General features: G+C 54.3%; 1 protein-coding gene across 1 annotated transcript in view; it reads left to right on the top strand.

Annotated features, from left to right (window-relative positions):
• Positions 1-197: 197 nt before the first annotated feature.
• The window catches only part of LOC127581259 (Na(+)/citrate cotransporter-like), a 33759-nt gene continuing 15785 nt past the window's right edge, over positions 198-18171 (top strand). Inside the window, exons 1-7 of the mRNA XM_052035463.1 lie at positions 198-416; positions 4993-5121; positions 7036-7172; positions 8338-8537; positions 10292-10484; positions 11878-12000; positions 13858-14073. Coding sequence (XP_051891423.1) covers positions 315-416; positions 4993-5121; positions 7036-7172; positions 8338-8537; positions 10292-10484; positions 11878-12000; positions 13858-14073 — 1100 coding nt within the window. The 5' untranslated portion in view covers positions 198-314. The remainder of the gene's footprint in view (positions 417-4992; positions 5122-7035; positions 7173-8337; positions 8538-10291; positions 10485-11877; positions 12001-13857; positions 14074-18171) is intronic.

Raw genomic sequence — 18171 nt, 5'->3', positions numbered from 1 at the left:
GGTGGTGAGGGGGAGAGGGAGGGGGAGAGGGGGGGAGGGAGAAAGAGGGAGGGGAGAGAGGCGTATGGGGTGAGGGATGAGGAGGGGACAGGGAGGGTAGTGGAGGGCGAGGGGGATAGGGAGGGGAGGGGATGGTGAGTGGGGAGGGGAAGGGGAGGAGGTGGTTCTAGTGCGGGGGTGGGGTTCCCTTGTGCCGACTGCCGGCGCCCGCCCACTGCCCGTTTATATGGGAAACCTCCCGCTGCACTGCGAGTTGCTCTGCCGGTCGGGAGCGGAGTGTCGGAGCGGGGGCTGACACCGGGGAGCCGGGGACCATGCTGTCGTGCCTGAGGCCGCTGCGGAGGTACCGCGACCCGCTCGCACTCGCACTGCCCGTCCTGCTGCTGCTACCGCTGCCCCTCGCCCTGAGGAACCAGGTAAGAGAGTGACCGTATCCCGGGACCCCGCCGACCGTATCCCGGGACCCCGCCGACCGTATCCCGGGACTCTGCCGCTCCGGGTTCCGCGCGAGCAGTTTGAAGAAAGTTTGGGAAACTTTTGCAGAAACTTTTGCGGTGGGAGGTTGGGTCGGCGGGGCGGCGGTGGCGGTGATTGTTGGGGGGGGGGGGTAATCGGGATTCCTGGCCGGGTGAAGGGAGGTGGGACACCCCCTCCGGGCCCCGTGATGCAGATGTTGCCCCGGCGCACAGCCGGAGTTGATCCTTGCCCGCCCCCCGCAGTGTCGGTGGGGGGGGGGGAGGGGAGGTGATGCTCTGTCGCCTGTGGAACCCCCCGAGACTGCTGTTTGGGAACGTTTCCTCCCCCCGTTGAACGTCTGATCCCGTATTGCCCTCGGGGGTCGCGGAGGCTAAACTTGCCCCATACTCGGGGGCGCCGGGAGGGGGGAGGAACTAATATGTAAAGGGTTCTGTCAACAGCTGGACGGGTGAGGTGAGGGACGGGGTGGGGAGAGGGAGAGGAGAGGTGAGGGAGGGGAGGAGGGGAAGTGGAGCATTTCTTGTGGGCTCGGACAGTGTCCGGGACTCCAGTGACCGTGGGTCCGGGACTGGTCAGTGGTGATCTCCCCCCACCCCGGCAACCTCTGCCTCCCCCCCCCCCCACCAACTTCCCCAATGTCCGACTCATTGGGAGGTTGAGTGACCCCGAGTAGGAGCAGGGGCCGCTGGAGGGAGGGTGGTGACCCAACAAGTGACCCCTCCCGGTGAGGGCACTGGACGTACTCTCTAGATGTGGGGAGGGTTTCCGCCTCTCACGATCCAGGGGCCCCCAATGGTATCGGGTAAAACTCTTTCCCCCATCACCCCTCCACTCTTACTGTTGACTAAATCTCTGTCCCCTGGGCTATGACTCCTCTGCTCAAGGAGGTCGGTCCCTCCAGTTCACTCAACTCCTCTCCCCCCAGATGCCCCTATTCCAGGGAACCCACCAGCCTCCCCAACCTCCCCTCACACCTGCAGATTTCCCTGGGAACCTCCTCTGCACCCACGACCCTGGACTCTGAGCACAGTTGTGGCCTTCCAGCTGTGGCAGAGCTTCCTCGCCCTTACATTCTGCCCCTTTACCTGCCCTTTCTCCCCCCTGCTGTTTGAAGCCCCCCCCCCCCCCGCCACTGTCAACCACAGGGCCCAGATCTGTATCATCTACAAACTCCCTCATCATGCCTCTTACGTTTAAGAATTAATCAGACACGACCTTCCCCTAACCGATCCACACTGACTCTTCCTGATTAATCTTTCCCTGACTATATGAAGGTGGAAATTCAAAAAAACTGCCGGTACTGGAAATTTAATATTAAAGCAGAAAATGCTGGAAACACTCAGCAGGTCAGGCAGCATCTGTGGAGAGAGAAACACAGTCAATGTTTCAGGTTGAAGACCCTTGGTTAGAACTGGGCAGGTTTTATTTCAGATGAAGGTGGGATACTGTTGCTAACAATTGACTCCAGTGATTGGTCTGCAGTCACAGTCAAATAACTTGTAATTCCTCAGTGTATCCCTGCTACAACATTAAAGGTCTTCCCATCCTCCAGCACCATGTCTGTAGCCAGGAAGGATGGGGGAATGTTGGTCACAGCCCTTGCAATGTCCTGCCTTATTCCTTCCAACAACCTGGGCCAGATTCCACGCCGGCCAGACAACTGATCCCAGCCCACCTGTGCCAAATCACGGTAAAACCGGCCTTGCCCTGACTTAAAACCTTTCCTCCTATTTTAGCCTTGTCCTGTCCCACTCTAACTGAGTTATGACCCCTGCCACAATCCTGCTCTCCCACTGATAGAACATAGAACATTACAGCACAGTACAGACCCTTCAGCCCATGATGTTGTGCAAACATTTTATCCTGCTCTAAGATCTATCTAGCCCTTCCCTCCCACATAGCCCTCCATTTCTCTATCATTCATGTGTGTATCTAAGAGTCTCTTAAATGTCCCTAATGTATCTGCCCCCACAACCTCTGCTGACAGTGCCACACTCTGTGTAAAAAAACTTACCCCTGACATCCCCCTTATACCTTCCTCCAATCACCTGGAAATTATGTCCCCTCGTGTTAGCCTGGGAAAACGTCTCTGACTGTCCACTCGATCTATCTCTCTTATCATCTTGTACACCTCTATCAATTCACCTCTCATCCTCCTCTCCAAAGAGAAGAGCCCTAGCTCACTCAACCTATCCTCATCAGACATGCTCTCCAATCCAGGCAGCATCCTGGTAAATCTCCTCTGCACCCACTCTAAAGCTCCCACCATCTGCCAGCTTCATTTCCTAACAATAAATCCAGAATTGTGCCCCCACCCCTCACATACAAGCTCGAGCAGTTCTGAGTGCAATGTAGGAATTCCACGCCCTCTTCTGACACCAGCCGTATCCCGGCTGATACTGAGATCTTTACCCTCCCCCACTAGTTCTCCCTGAACGTCTTTACACTTGCTACAAGTTAGAATCATAGGCACAGAATCAGGTCCTTCAGCCCACCTCATCCATACTGACCCTCATGCCCATCTACACTATTCCCATTGGCCTGCATTAGGCTGTATCCCTTGCTGCCTTCCCTAACCAAACACCTTTTAAACATCTCTGGCACCTTCTCTGGCAGCTTGTTCCATGTACCCACCACCCTCAGATCTCCTTTCAGTTTCTCCCCACTCACATTAAACCTGTGCCTTCTAGTTCTAGATTCACCTGCCCAGGGATAAAGACTCTATCTATCCTATCGATACCCCTCATAATTTTATAAACCTATGTCCCAGTGAGAACAAACCCAGCCTACCCAATCTCTCCTTATAACCACAGCCCTCCGCTCCAGTCAACATCCTGGTGAATCTCCTCTGAACTCTCACTAGTGCTACCACATCCCTCCTGTAGTGTGGTGACCAGAACTGTATACAGTACTCTGAGTGCAGTCTAACCGGTGTATTGTACAACTGCAGCATGATGTCCCATATACTCAATGCCCCGGCCTTTGAATGCAAACATACCACTGCTCTGTTTACCCATCTCACCTCTTCCAGGGAGCTAAGAACTTGCACCCCAGGGTCTCTCTGTACATCAACACTCCTCAGGTCCCTGCCATTTACTTTATGTGTCCTACCAGAATTTGACTTCCCGAAGTGCATTACCTTATGTGTCTGGATTAAGTTCCATCTGCCACTGCTCTGCCCAACTTCCCAGCTGATCCGTGTCCCTCTGTATCCTTAGACAACCTTCTTCATTACCTATGGCTCCACCAATTTTCATGGCATCTGCAGATTTACTGATCATACCCCCTATATTCTCATCGAAGTCATTTGGTCATCGAGGTCCCGGACACTGCAGTACACCACTTGTTACAGATTTCCAGTCAGAAGGAGACCCCTCTATCACTATCCTCTCCCTCCCATCTCCATCTTCAGGTCCTTCCTCAGTGAGCTTCCTCATACCATGAGTTGATTGGACAGTGTTTACTTCTGTTTGTAAATCCTGGGAGGAAGGAATAGACCATACCTGGTCCGTCAGACTGGGCTGAGAAGCAGCAAGTAACAGGTGACTGCCTCCAGTGAAAGGGGTGAACACCCATTCCTGACATTTGACACCATTACCTTTAACATCCCCATGGTCCCCATTAACCAGAAACATGACTGATGTGACCACATGATCTGTGGCTCTGAGAGCAAGTCACAGGCTGGGGATCCTGTGGTGAGGGACTCGCCTCCCGACGCCCAGAGATTTTCCACCATCTACAAGGCACAGGTCGGAAGTTTGACGGAACTCTCTCCACTTGCCTGGAGGAATAATTCACTCCATTTAGTTGCCCAGGCTCCTTGGACAGCACCTCCCAAACCCACAACCCCTGCCACCAGGAAGGACCAGGGCAGCAGGTACATGAGATCACCACCACCTTCAGGTTCCCCTCCATCCTGACTTGCAAATCGCCATTCCTTCACCGTCACTGGGTCTGAATCCTGGAACTCCGTGGGAGCACCTTCCCCAGAGACACTGGAGTGGTTCAAGAAGGCAGCTCACCCTTCTCAAGGGGCAGTTAGGGAAGGGCAATAAATGCTGGCCCTACCGGTACATAACTAACTTTAAACCCACCGGCTGCCGAACCCTTCCCCATCTCCGTGCGGTTATCTGCCATGTGTAGTTGCATGCCTGCTTGTCCAGGGGAGAGGGAGGGCTGGAGGAACTGACCAGAGTGACATCATTGTGGACGTGATTGGCCAATCAAACCTGGTGACCACTTGCTGGAAGTGACAGATTGAACCAAAGCACAAACTGTGTGTAATTGGCACCCGGACGCTGCATTTTATGGGAAATTGCCCTGCTTTTATTGACGTATTTTCTTGTGTTGCGTGCCCTTTACTCTTTAAATAACCTGTTGTCTGAGTAAATTGACTTTCTATGCTGTACAATCAGCTGTTTCCTGTAAACAGGGATTCCTCTCACTATCCCCGGCCTATCCGCAGGGGCAGAGGAGGCTCGGCTTTTCCCAATGCCTTCCTTTCCTTTCTTACAGGAAGCCTACTGTGGATTCGTCGTGCTTCTGATGGCCATATACTGGTGCACAGAGGTCATCCCACTGGCCATCACTGCCATTCTTCCCGTTATACTCTTCCCAGTGTTCGGAATCATGACGTCTAAAGAAGTAAGGTTTCTAATCTCACTTGACCACCACAAATAACCAAACTGTAAATTGATAACAAGAACCGTAATGCGATCAGTACAATTCCTTGTCTCAAAGTGTTCGTGTGGCTGGGGTAGACTTTCCCTGAACTGTTTAAGAGAAGGGGTTAGTATCCTGACTGGATGCACCACGGTCTGCTATGGTAATTGGAATGCACAGGAACACAAGAAGATGCAGAGAGTAGTGGACTCGGCCCAATACATCACGGGCACATCCCTCCCCACCATCGGGAGTATCTACAGGAGGCGCTGCCTCAAGAAGGCAACGTCTATCATCGAAGATCCCCACCATCCGGGCCGTGCCACCTTCTCGCAGCTCCCTTCGGGCAGGAGGTACAGAAGCCTGAAGTCCCCACACCACCAGGTTCAGGAACAGCTACTTCCCTTCAACCATTCGGTTCTTGAACCAATCGGCACAACCCCAATCACTACAGTTTAGCAACATTTTGACCATTTTGCACGATAAATAGTTTATTTTTTGGTCCTAATTGTGTTCTTTCTTGTACAATTCTTGTATAATTTATGTTTCTCTTCTGAATCTTGTGTCTCTGATGCTCTGTGCCTGTGATGCTGCTGCAAGTAAGTTTTTCATTGCAGCCGTGCACACACGGACCCGTGTGCCTGACGATGGACTCAGCTAGAGTTGGGTTTTAATGATTGGAACCAAGATCTGGTTTACAGCCTGTCAGGAGAGTTCGCCTGCCACTTTGATCAACATCAGCCTGCCACTGACTGTGTGTGGAGATCACCAGCTACAGTGTGAATGCCTGTTGCCTCCTGTTCTCAGTACCAACAGACATCACTGCCCACAGCCCACCACTGACTGTACCAACAGACATCACTGCCCACAGCCCACCACTGACTGTACCAACAGACATCACTGCCCACAGCCCACCACTGACTGTACCAACAGACATCACTGCCCACAGCCCACCACTGACTGTACCAACAGACATCCACAGCCTACCACTGACTGTACCAACAGACATCACTGCCCACAGCCCACCACTGACTGTACCAACAGACATCACTGCCCACAGCCCACCACTGACTGTACCAACAGACATCACTGCCCACAGCCCACCACTGACTGTACCAACAGACATCACTGCCCACAGCCCACCACTGACTGTACCAACAGACATCCACAGCCCACCACTGACTGTACCAACAGACATCCACAGCCCACCACTGACTGTACCAACAGACATCACTGCCCACAGCCCACCACTGACTGTACCAACAGACATCACTGCCCACAGCCCACCACTGACTGTACCAACAGACATCCACAGCCTACCACTGACTGTACCAACAGACATCACTGCCCACAGCCCACCACTGACTGTACCAACAGACATCACTGCCCACAGCCCACCACTGACTGTACCAACAGACATCCACAGCCTACCACTGACTGTACCAACAGACATCACAACCCACCACTGACTGTACCAACAGACATCCACAGCCTACCACTGACTGTACCAACAGACATCACAACCCACCACTGACTGTACCAACAGACATCCACAGCCTACCACTGACTGTACCAACAGACATCACAACCCACCACTGACTGTACCAACAGACATCACTGCCCACAGCCCACCACTGCCTGTACCAACAGACGTCACAACCCACCACTGACTGTACCAACAGACATCACTGCCCACAGCCTACCACTGCCTGTACCAACAGGCATCACAACCCACCACTGACTGTACCAACAGACACCCACAGCCCACCACTGCCTGTACCAACAGACGTCACAACCCACCACCGACTGTACCACCCAGCCCTGGCAGTGCAGACATTCTGTCCTCTGAATCGGAAGCAACCAATCTCACTGTTGTGTCGCTGTTTCCTGTTACAGGTGTGCAAGAGGTACATGAAGGACACCAACATGCTCTTCCTCGGTGGGTTAATGGTGGCTGTAGCCATCGAGACCTGGAACCTTCACAAACGCATCGCGCTGAGGGCCCTCCTCATTGCTGGGGTCAGACCAGCTCTGTAAGTCCCGTCGTTGCTTGTATTATGACACGAGTATTCCTGGCATTAAATACAAAGTGGTGGTTGCTGCAGATTGGGCGCAAGGTCCCGACCCCTGGATCTGGAATGTTCTGTTTGCGGTGGGGAGCTGTATGTGAGAGTGAGCTTATCTCAGCGAGGGGAGAGTCGAGACTTTGGGTTGAGCGGATGGTGAACCAGTGCTGGCTGATGTTCAGTGTGTTCCAGTCAGCTGTAGCCTTGGGCTTGGAGCCCACAGCACAGGACCTGTTGTCACCGATGTGCTGTTCCTGCAGTTACCACCAGAGAGCTGATGGAATAAAAAGCTGCAGATGCTGGAAATCTGAAATAAAAACAGAAAATGCTGGAAACACTCAGCAGGTCAGGCAGCATCTGTGGAGAGAGAAACGGTTAATGTTTCAGGTTAGAAACCTGTTGGCAAGGTTGGTGGGTTAATTGGCCAATGCATATTGCCCCAGGTGTGTAGGTGAGGGGTAAAATCTGGGGGGGGGGGAGGAGTTGATGGGAATGTGGGGAGAATTCAATAGGATTAGCGGACAGTGGTTAGCGTGGACTCGATGGGCCAAAGGGCCTGTTTCCGTGCTGTACCTCTCTACGAATAGAAAACCTTTCCCAGTTCTGAGGGGACTTGAACTGGAAGCATTCACTCTTGTCTCTCCACAGAAGCTGCCTGACCCACTGAGTGTTCATAGAACATAGACAGTACAGCACAGAACACAATGTTGTGCTGACATAGCTAACCCCTCCTACTTACAGAACGCCCACATCCCTCTATTTTCCTCTCATTCAGGTGCCCATCCAAGCCCCTCTTAAAAGCCCCCAATGAATGTGCCTCCACCACCCCATCAGGCAACGCATTCCAGACCTCCACCACTCTCTCAGTAAAAACGTACCCCTCACGCCTGTTCTGAACCTACCCCCTCTCACCTTAAATGCATGCCTTCAGGTATTGGATTGCTCAATAGTGGGGAAAAAGATATGGCTTGTCCACCCTACCTATGCCTCTCATAACTTCCAACAGATCATCCCTCAGCCTCCACCTCCCTGACCTTCCCTGCTCCGATTTCCCCGGTAGGTTCACGCGTCCGCGCAGGGGGCAGCGAGGGGCAGTGTGGTCAACTGGCCTTGTGTTCTGTGTCCTTGCCAGGTTGATGATGGGCTTCATGGGTGTGACTGCGTTCCTCTCCATGTGGATCAGTAACACGGCGACCACCGCCATGATGGTGCCCATCGCCCAGGCCGTGTTGGACCAACTCAACGCCGTGGGCATGAGGCCAGCGAGTGGACAGGCCACCAACGATGTGGAACTGGAGGAGAAGAGTGCTGGTTGTGAAGTGTATGGGGCAGGTCTGTGGTAGTAACCTCACCATGGGGTGTCGGTAATAAACCCTCTTGCCTGACTCTCGCCACCGCCCCCCACCCCCGGAGCAGAGGCTTGGGGAAGCTCTCAAGGAACTGGCTGTCGTCTGGACTGCCGCTGATTCTGGACACTCCGAGGCTTAGTCAAGGGTCCGTGGTTACTGGGTCGCCCCCACCGTCTCCTGATCAACTCCTCCGTGGTTTGAGCCACTCTTGCTGAGGGTGAGATCTGAGCTGCCCCCCCCCCCAGTCGAATAGCCCGCCAACATTGACACAAGGGGTGGTTGTTCCCAACCCTACCCCACACCTTGTGAGGCCGTGTGATGTCCCCATTGGGCAAATATTCTGGGCGCTAACCATCACTCTGACATCCCTCCCGGTAACCGCGGGCACCAGGTTCTGCTCCGGGGAGCAGGAACTGGGGACACTTGATGCTGCCACTTGGGGGAAGGTTCTTGCTGCTCACCAGCGCTCGGCCCTGGGGTCGAGAGGGACTTATCCTCACTCTGATGAGATCAATGTGGGTCCTGCAGGCACACCCCCAGATGAGGCAGGAGGGTGGGTTGTGAGGTGGTCACCTTCTTCTGCCCTTATCCAGGGTCTCCATGTGCTCCCGATCCACGGACCAATGGTTCCCAGTCCCTCCCCAATGCTCCCTCCTCACTTTGGACCAGAGGTTCTCAGGAGTGAGTGGGACTTCACCTTCCCCTTCCTCGGATCTGTTCGTCTGCCCTCCAGGTACCTCTGAGCAGAGGGTGTGTTTTGGGAGTCTGGTGTCAGACAGGTGAATGATGTGGTCTCCCGTAGAGCAGAGGGAGAGAGACCAGGTCAACATACAACCTGCCAGAGGAACTAGTGGGTCAGGCAGCAGCTGCAGAGGGAAATGGACAGTCGACGTTTCAGGTGGAGACCCTTCATCTGGACTGAAAGATCGAGGGGAGATGGCTGGTACAGAGAGGGGGAGGAGAGGGGTAGAGCAGGAGCTGGCAGGTGATAGGTGGATCCAGGTGAGGAGGGGTGATAGGCAGGTGGAGGAGGGGAGAGGGGGAACAGTGACAGAGGCTGGGAGGTGATAGGGATGCAGATGGTGGGATCTGTTAGGAGAGGAGCCACATGAAGGAGGTGTGAACAGTGCTCGATTCCATTCTCCACCTCCTCCTCCTATCGCATCCCACCATCTGTGGCCCTTCGTTGCCTCCATGTCACCAGCTGTCCATCTCCCTCCATAGATGCTGCCTAGCCTGCTGAGTTCCTCCAGTCTCTCCTGTCTCCTCATTACTGGGCACTGACCTGGGAGAGAACACTGACAGTTCACTTGTCCAGCCCATGGATGTGGAGGGTTTTGTTGGCCATGTCTCACCAGTGCCTTGAGGTTCCTGCTGTCAGTAGCCCAGCTCTTAGAAGCACACAGGAGGGCAGGGATCACTGCCCTGCTGGACTCGTGCCCCAGCTGACCAGAGGCATTGAAAGTGGTGGTGAACTTGATGTCCTCCTCCTCTGAGAGGTGGCTCCTGAGACGTGGGGAGTGGTCCATGTTTTCCAGGGTCTTGCCCGAACCTTTATTGTGGGATGGTGGTGTGGAGCAGGGGGCAGGAGCTCTGAGGCCCCGTCCTCTCGTCCACTCTCGTCCAGCCTTGAATGTGCACATACACGGGCGTGGTCGGCATATGCATAGGCAGGGAACAGTCCTATGCCCGCGATGCTAAGGTAATGGGCCGGTGTGTTTCACTTCCTTCCTGTAGCCCTGAGCTCTCTGGATCCCGACTCCAATCTGGAGAGGAACCTTCCCGCAGCCTCCACCTCCGAGGACGACAGGGAGCAGGTGCGGCTTCGGAAGATGCTCTCGCTGTCCGTCTGCTACGCGGCCAGTATTGGGGGCACGGCGACTCTCACGGGGACTGGCCCCAACCTGGTCCTCAAGGGGCAGCTTGGCCAGTGAGTGCTTCTCTTTCCTCTGTCTCAGCTCTTCCTCTCACACCGAGCACCCGCCCGGGTTACATCGGTCACCCTGCCACCTCTACCGCTTCCACTACACCCTCACACTGACAGGCACAGTAGTGCAGCGGTTAGCGTAACGCTTTACAGCGCCAGCGACCCGGGTTCAATTCCGGCCGCTGTCTGTGAGGAGTTTGTACGTTCTCCCCGTGTCTGCGTGGGTTTCCTCCGGGTGCTCCAGTTTCCTCCCACATTCCAAAGACGTACGGGTTAGGAAGTTGTGGGCATGCTACGTTGGCGCCGGCAGCGTGGCGACACTTGCGGGCTGCCCCCAGAACACTCGACACAAAAGATGCATTTCACTGTGTGTTTCAATGTACATGTGACTAATAACGAAATCTTATTTCCTGCACACGGCTACCTGGCAGTGCTCAGCCGAGCCAGAGAGTGCCGGTGCCGGGCTGACCATCCCTGCGTAATGCGCGGCTGTTGGGTGGGGTGTTGGTTGGGCTGGTGTCTGCCCGTTCTGCTGGATAGGATCCGCAGTCTGTCGGTGGAACTCGGCGGGTCGACCGGCACCCGTGGGGAGAGAAGATCTGCTGCGGCAAAACATGTCACGTTAAGTGTCAGTGATAATATATCTGATTCTGATGGAGTGGAAACCCTGCGTCAGTCCTTCTCTCCCCACAGACGCTGCCCGATCTGCTGAGTCCCTCCAGCAGATTGTTTGTTGCTGCAGAGTCCAGCGTGTGGAAGGGAAGGTTTCTCCTGGTCCCTGCCTCAACCAACCGGCAGAACCAGGCTCTGGCTGATTCCCGTGCTGACACTTTGCGGTCCACTGAAGCTGGGGTGTGCCGTCGTGCTGCACTCCAAAGTGATCCCTTGGTGTGGGGGATGGGGGTGCTCTGGACTGGCCAAGAAAGATCAAGGGACCATCTGCCCCCTGCTGCTGCTTTGCCACTCAATCAGATCGGGGCCACTGCCACCTCCCCACTCTCCTGCCCTCTGCCCATTACCATACACGCCCCGACCAACTAACAACCCACCGCAGCTCTGAATATGTTCAAGGATTCATCCTCGACGTGAACGGTGAGCAGGACAAGTTTCTCTCTGGACCTCGCTACAAGTGACAATAACAAACCAATTCCAGTACAGATTTCTGGCCCAGGAAATGCCAAAGGGTTGTAACCCCTGAGAGCGCAGTGTACAGACGGTTCATCAACAGCACAAACTGACCCTCCCCTCCTCCCCCTCCCCTCTATCTCCCTCTCCGTCCCCTCTATCTCCCTCTCCCTCCCTCCCCTCTCCCTCTCCCTGTCAGCCCCTGATGTTTTCTGGAGAATGTGATGGAACTCTACTGATCTCCTACTGACACGACACTTGTGGTTTGAAGGCTCTTCCCCGAGAACGGAGACCTGATCAACTTTGCGTCGTGGTTCGGCTTTGCCTTCCCGAACATGCTGGTCATGCTGACGTTCTGCTGGATCTGGCTGCACTTGCTGTTCCTGGGCGTGAAGTGAGTGACCCTTTGCAGTGGCTAACTCTTGTCTGTCTGTCAATGAGCTGCAGTCAGTCCATCTCCCACGGAGCTCTGGAAGGGCAAGTAAACCCTGCAGCCCCGCGAGACATCCCGGGCTGGGGCAGGTGTGAGGAGACAGTGGGGCAGTCCATCCAGTGAGAGGTTTTTGGGCGGTGTCCAGGGACATGGGGGGGGGGGAGGGGGTGGGGTGGGGGCTGTGTGTGGCCACGATTTAGGGAGACGAATCCATTCATCCCAGAGAATCACAGGAGGCCGGATCTGGAGGATGGGCCACAGACTCCTCAGAGGGTCAGCGAGTTGGAGGAGGTGGAGGGAGGGAGAGGGGGAAGGGAGAGAGAGGGAGTGAGTGGGAGAGGGAGAGGGAGATAGAGGGAGAGTACTGAGTAATACCAACCCACCGAGCCTCCCAATTGGTGGAGAGGCTGAGTTGTTGATCCACATTCATCTCCAGTCCCGGGAGCAGCTCGATGGAGAGGTCCCCGACTCCCCCCTCACCCTCCCCACCCCTTTCCCCCCGGGAGAGTGGGACTGAGGTACAACCAGAACGTGAGGCAGCGGCTGTTACCTCTCCCACTTGGTGTGTACGTGGGACACGAACCCCCCACCCCACCCCCCAGGCCACAGAGGTGGCAGGTGACCTAAGAGCTCATGAACCCAGTTAAAGACCTGTTGGACGGCGCCACTCTGTGTAACACTCTCCACCTCAGGTCCCTGATGTAAAGGGGGAGGTGGCTGGTGTAGAGAGACCCCCTCCTCACTGCCAGATGGCAGAACAGACGGCCACAGCCAAGTAGCCCACCCACCACTGACCCACCAAGAGCCCAGAACATTTCCCCCAATTGGGCCTGTGTTGGACGGGGCCAGAATGACCCTCGGGCACTGTATGGAGCCAGATCCGCCAACCAGCTCCTCAAAGGTAGGGAAGGGGCTCTATGTGGATGGGACAGAGCTGGGCAGACATGGACATCCCTGACGCACTCCTCTCCCGAAGAGTGCGGGCACCATTAGGGACCCGTTGACTTTCACCAGACACAGCGTACAAAGGTCAGAACCAGGCCACAAAACGCTGTCCAAGTCCGAATGTGCACAGAATCCCTGTACAGTGTCCGTGATCCACCCTGTCAAACGCCTTCTCCCGGCAACCGATGGACCAGCCCTCTGGGACCTCCTGGACCAGATGGATGTTGTCCTGGATGGACCAGCCAGGGATCGTGTAGGACCAGTTAGGGCGAATCGCGTGGGCTAGCAACAAGCCCAGAAGAGTGGCTGTGATCCAGGCGAAGATCATGTCCTCCGTGCTGAGGAGGGAGACACGTTTCTCAAGAGGCAGCAACCGCCCCTCTTGGGCAGCAGGATGCTGACTGCCCTGCGCCATGAGAGGGCATCTCCCCAGTCACCGGGCTGACCCCCAGGACCCCGCACATAGTCGCTCCCTGGGACATCCCAGAAAGTCCTGAGAAACTCCCCTGGGGACTTGCCCCCCCCCCACCCTCCGGAGCTGGATGAGGGAATGGTCAGTGCTGCCAAATGTCAGCCGAATGTCCGGACAACCAGTGCCCTTGGGTAGGTAATTCCACACATCCTCGCTGGACAGGTCTGGAGAGACCAGAGCCATGCGGGACGAGCACCCGGTCCAACAGCAGGAGAATGGTGAAGTCAGTGGCCAGGTCTGGGGCAGGGAGTGAGCACCTGATGGTGCCTGTGGTGTAGGTGAGACGACCAGCAAGGCCCAGACTATCAGTGTTCCTCTCAAACCCCTCCCCCCCCCCCACCGTCCCACCCAGGGATGTCGGGGAACGGAGCCAGTAACGTTTGGTTTTGTTTCCCCTGCAGTTTCGGGAAGTCATGGAGGAGCAGCCCTGAGTATTCCCCCAAGGAGAAGGCAGCCTACAGGGTGATCCAGAGCGAGTACCAGAGGCTGGGCCCCATGTCCTTTGCCGAGAAGCTGGTCCTCAGCCTCTTCATCCTCCTGGTGCTGCTGTGGTTTACCAGGGAACCCGGCTTTGTGCCCGGCTGGGGCAACCTCCTCTTCAACGGGAACGGCAAGGAGTAAGTCCCGTGCGCCAGGTCCCCTGATCCATGTGGAGCCAGGCTGGAGAACCAGGACTGGACGCACGGCTCCCATTCCAGGGAAATCCCCACCACAACCTGGCGTCACAGGGTCGACCGCTGATGCCGTAACAGCCAGGGTCTCTTGACAGCAACGAGATAAGGACAATTGTTGTGGAATACACAGGGATCTCAGGAGAGCCCCACATTAATGGGACGGGCCCTTGTCCATTCACCCGAGGGGGCGGATGGGCTCGGTTCAATGCGGCTTCAGGGCATCCCCACCCGTTCAATGTCCTCCCAGGGGCAGGCCTGTGTACCATGGGCCGTGATCCTCGGGCAGGAGGGAGAATGAGTGTTATCCCCCTCAGGAGGTGGGCAGAGGGAGCTTCCCGCTGGGGGTAGCAACAACACCAAAGCCCCATCAGATATTGGTGAGAAACCACCGGGCGGGAAGGTGCAGCTTACACCAGGCCAAGAGGTTGTGGACGGAAACCCACGGGTCACAAGAACACAGGAGCAGGAGTAGGCCACTCGGCCCCTCCAGCCTGCCCCGCCATTCCATATGACCGTGGCTGACCTTCGCTGGCCTCGACCCTTGTGCCATTTCTCCAGACCCCTCTGTTCCTGGATCCACCTCCACTATAACTGACGCAGCTTCCGCCACCCACCCAGGCAGACAGTTCCAGAGATTCACCACCCTCTGTGAAAAGACATTTCTAGGTGCCTCTTTTAAATGACTGGCCCCTTATCTTGTGGCTACATCCCCTTGTTAGTGGCTCCCCCAATGATGAGAACATCCCAACACCCACCCTGTCAAACCCCCTTAGGATCTTACCTGTTGGAATAAGGTCACCCCTCATTCTTCTAAACTCCAAGGAGAACGGACCCAGACTCTCTAGACAGGACAACACTCCCACCCCAGGAATTACCCCGGAGACTCTCCTTTGGACAGTCTCCAATATGACTGTATCCTTTGTTTTAGGTAAGGGGTCAGAACCGTGCGCAGTGCTCCGGGTGTGGCCTCACCTACCCCCTGTACACCTGGAGCACAACCTCCCGAGTTGTAAACTCCAAACCCTTCACAATAAAGGACAACGTGCCGTTTGCCTTCTTAACAACCTGCTGAACCTGCCAGCTAACATCTTGTGATTCGTGCAGCAGAACACCTCGATCCCTCCGAGCCTCACACATCTGCAGTATCTCCCCATGTAGATAATAATCTGCCTTTTGATTTCTCTTGCCAAAGTGCATGGTCTTGCACTTCCCCACACTATCTATACCCTGTTGCACAATCACATTATCCTTATCACAATATGCCCTTCCACTTATTCTTGTTTCATTAGCAAATTTGGAAATGTCACATACTCTTCCTTTCTCCCGGTTATTAATGTAAATAGTGAAAAACTGTGGACCAAGACCCAGTCCCTGGGGAACTCCACCAGTCACCTCCTTCTGGTCTGAAGAGGACCCATTTATTCCAACTCTCTGTATTCTATGAGACAGCCTGTCTTTAATCCATTCCAACACACTTCCTCCAATACCATGAGCTCTTAATTGATGCACCAGAATGTTGCACCTTCCACATGCCTTTTGGACATCTAAATACACTACATCTACAGGTTCCCCTCTATTGACTCTCCCTGTCAATTCCTCAAAGAATTCGACCCAACTTGTCAAACGTGATTTACCTTCTATAAAACCAAGTTTGATAATGTTTCCTAAATGATTAGTTATTTCCTCTTTGATTATTGACACCAGTAACTAGCCAATTATAGATTGTTAACTGTAAGGCAGGACCCTTAGGAGCACTGAGGTACAGAGGGATGTTGGGGTGCAAGTCCACAGCTTCCTGAAGGTGGCAACACAAGTCGATAGGGTGGTAAAGAGGGCGTATGGCACATGCTTGCCTTCATCGGTCAAGGTGTTGAGTATAAAAGTCGGGAAATCATGTTACAGCTGTATAAAACTTTGGTTAGGCCACATTTGGAGTATTGTGTGCATTTCTGGTGACCACATCACAGGAAGGATGTGGAGGCTTTGGAGAGGGTGCAGAGATGGTTCACCAAGATGCTGCCTGGATTGGAGAATATTAGCTGTAAGGAGAGGTTGGACAAACTTGTGTTGTCTTCTCTGGAATGTCAGAGGCTGAGGGGAGACCTGATACAAGTATTTAAAATTATGAGTAGCATAGAAAGGGTAGAACAAGGGGGCCTCATTGGCTGTTTTCCAGTCCTCTGGTCCACCACCAGCCCTTGCCACTTTGTATACCCTACTTTTCAATTTAGAACATAGAACATAGAGCAGCACAGCACAGGAACAGGCCCTTCGGCCCACAATGTGGTGCTGAACCAATTACATTAGTCATAAAATGCCCAACTGAACTAATCCCTTCTGCCGACGCACTGTCCGTATCCTGCCATCTCCCTCACATTCATGAGCCTGTCTAAGAGCTTCTTGAATGCTCCTATCGTATCTGCCTCCACCACCACCCCTGGCAGCACATTCCAGGCACCCATCACTCTCTGTGTAAAAAAAAAAACTTGCCCCTCACATCTCCTTTGAACTTTCCCCCTCTCACCTTAAATGCATGCCCTCTGATATTAGACGTTTCAACCCTGGGGAAAAGATACTGGCTGTCCACTCTGTGCCTCTCATATTCCTATAAACTTCTATCGGATCTCCCCTCAGCCTCCGTCGCTCCAGAGAGAACAACCCAAGTTTGTCCAACCTCTCCTCATAGCACATGCCCTCTAATCCAGGCAGCATCCTGGTGAACCTCTTCTGCACCCTCTCCAAAGCCTCCACATCCTTCCTGTAACGGGGCGACCAGAACTGAATGCAATACTCCAGATGCGGCCTAACTAAAGTTTCATAAAGCTGCAACATAACTTCCTGACTCTTGAACTCAGTGCCTCGACTAACGAAGGCAAGCATGCAATACGCCTTCTTTACTGCCCTATCAACCTGTGTAGCCACTTTCAGGGAGCTATGAACTTGAACCCCAAGATCCAAGGAGAACATTATCCTTTACCAGATTTTGCCTTCCTTATGGAATCCCTCTTGATTGGAATAAACTTACTGATCACTATAGCCCAGCTGTCTGAATACTGGTGAGAGATTTAATAGGAACCTGAGGGGCAACTCTTACACACAGAGGGTGGTACGTACATGGAACGAGCTGCCAGAGGAAGTGGTTGAGGCAGGTACAATAAAATTTAAAAGACATTTGGACAGGTACATGGACAGGAAAGGTTTAGAGGGATTTGGGCCAAATGTGGGAGCTTCTGTGCTGTGTGACTGTCAGCCACTGTTCCTCTGCTGACCTGTATCTTAGCTTGTTTACCTAGTCCACTCTGCTCTCTGCATCACAGGAAGGATGTGGAGGCTTTGGAGAGGGTGCAGAAGAGGTTCACCAGGATGCTGCCTGGATTAGAGGGCATGAGCTACAAGGAGAGGTTGGACAAACCTGGGTTGTTTTCTCTGGAGCGTCGGAGGCTGAGGGGAGATCTGATAGAGGTTTATTTAGAGAGGTATAGATAGGGTCTCCTTCCCAGGGTGGAAATGTCAAGTACAAGAGGGTATAGCTCTATGTGAAAGTTTAAGTTTTTTCAGAGAGCGGTGGGTGCCTGGAACGGGCTGCCAGGGGTGGGGGGTGGAAGCAGATATAACAGTGGTGTTTAAGAGGCATTTAGACACACACTCGAACAGGCGGGGAACGGACCATGCTCTGATAACTCTCCCCTCACACCGCTATCACTGCCCTTCCTTCAGTTGGTTGTGGACCCATGGTGTTCATCCTCAAACTGCATCTGAGGTTCTGTCAGATCGTGGTCACCGACCTTGAACGACAAGGCCCTGAATAATCCTTCCTCATTACAGAGACCAACGCTGAACCAGCCCGCCCCAGAGCTGGAGCTCGGGACTGTGGTGGGTGGAGATTCCAACTGGGTCCTGCCTGGTGAAGGGGTCTGTGTGTTGGGAAGTTGTGTGTGAGGGGAGCGTACCTTCCAACGGAGGCAGACTCTGGGCTACAACCCACCCTGAACCACTGGGGATACCCCAACCAGCCTGGAACGGCACAGTGTCCTGACCGGA

The sequence above is a fragment of the Pristis pectinata genome, chromosome 21 (genome assembly GCF_009764475.1).
Source record: "Pristis pectinata isolate sPriPec2 chromosome 21, sPriPec2.1.pri, whole genome shotgun sequence".
Lineage (NCBI taxonomy): Eukaryota > Metazoa > Chordata > Chondrichthyes > Rhinopristiformes > Pristidae > Pristis > Pristis pectinata.
This window is presented reverse-complemented; position numbering and strand designations above follow the sequence as displayed.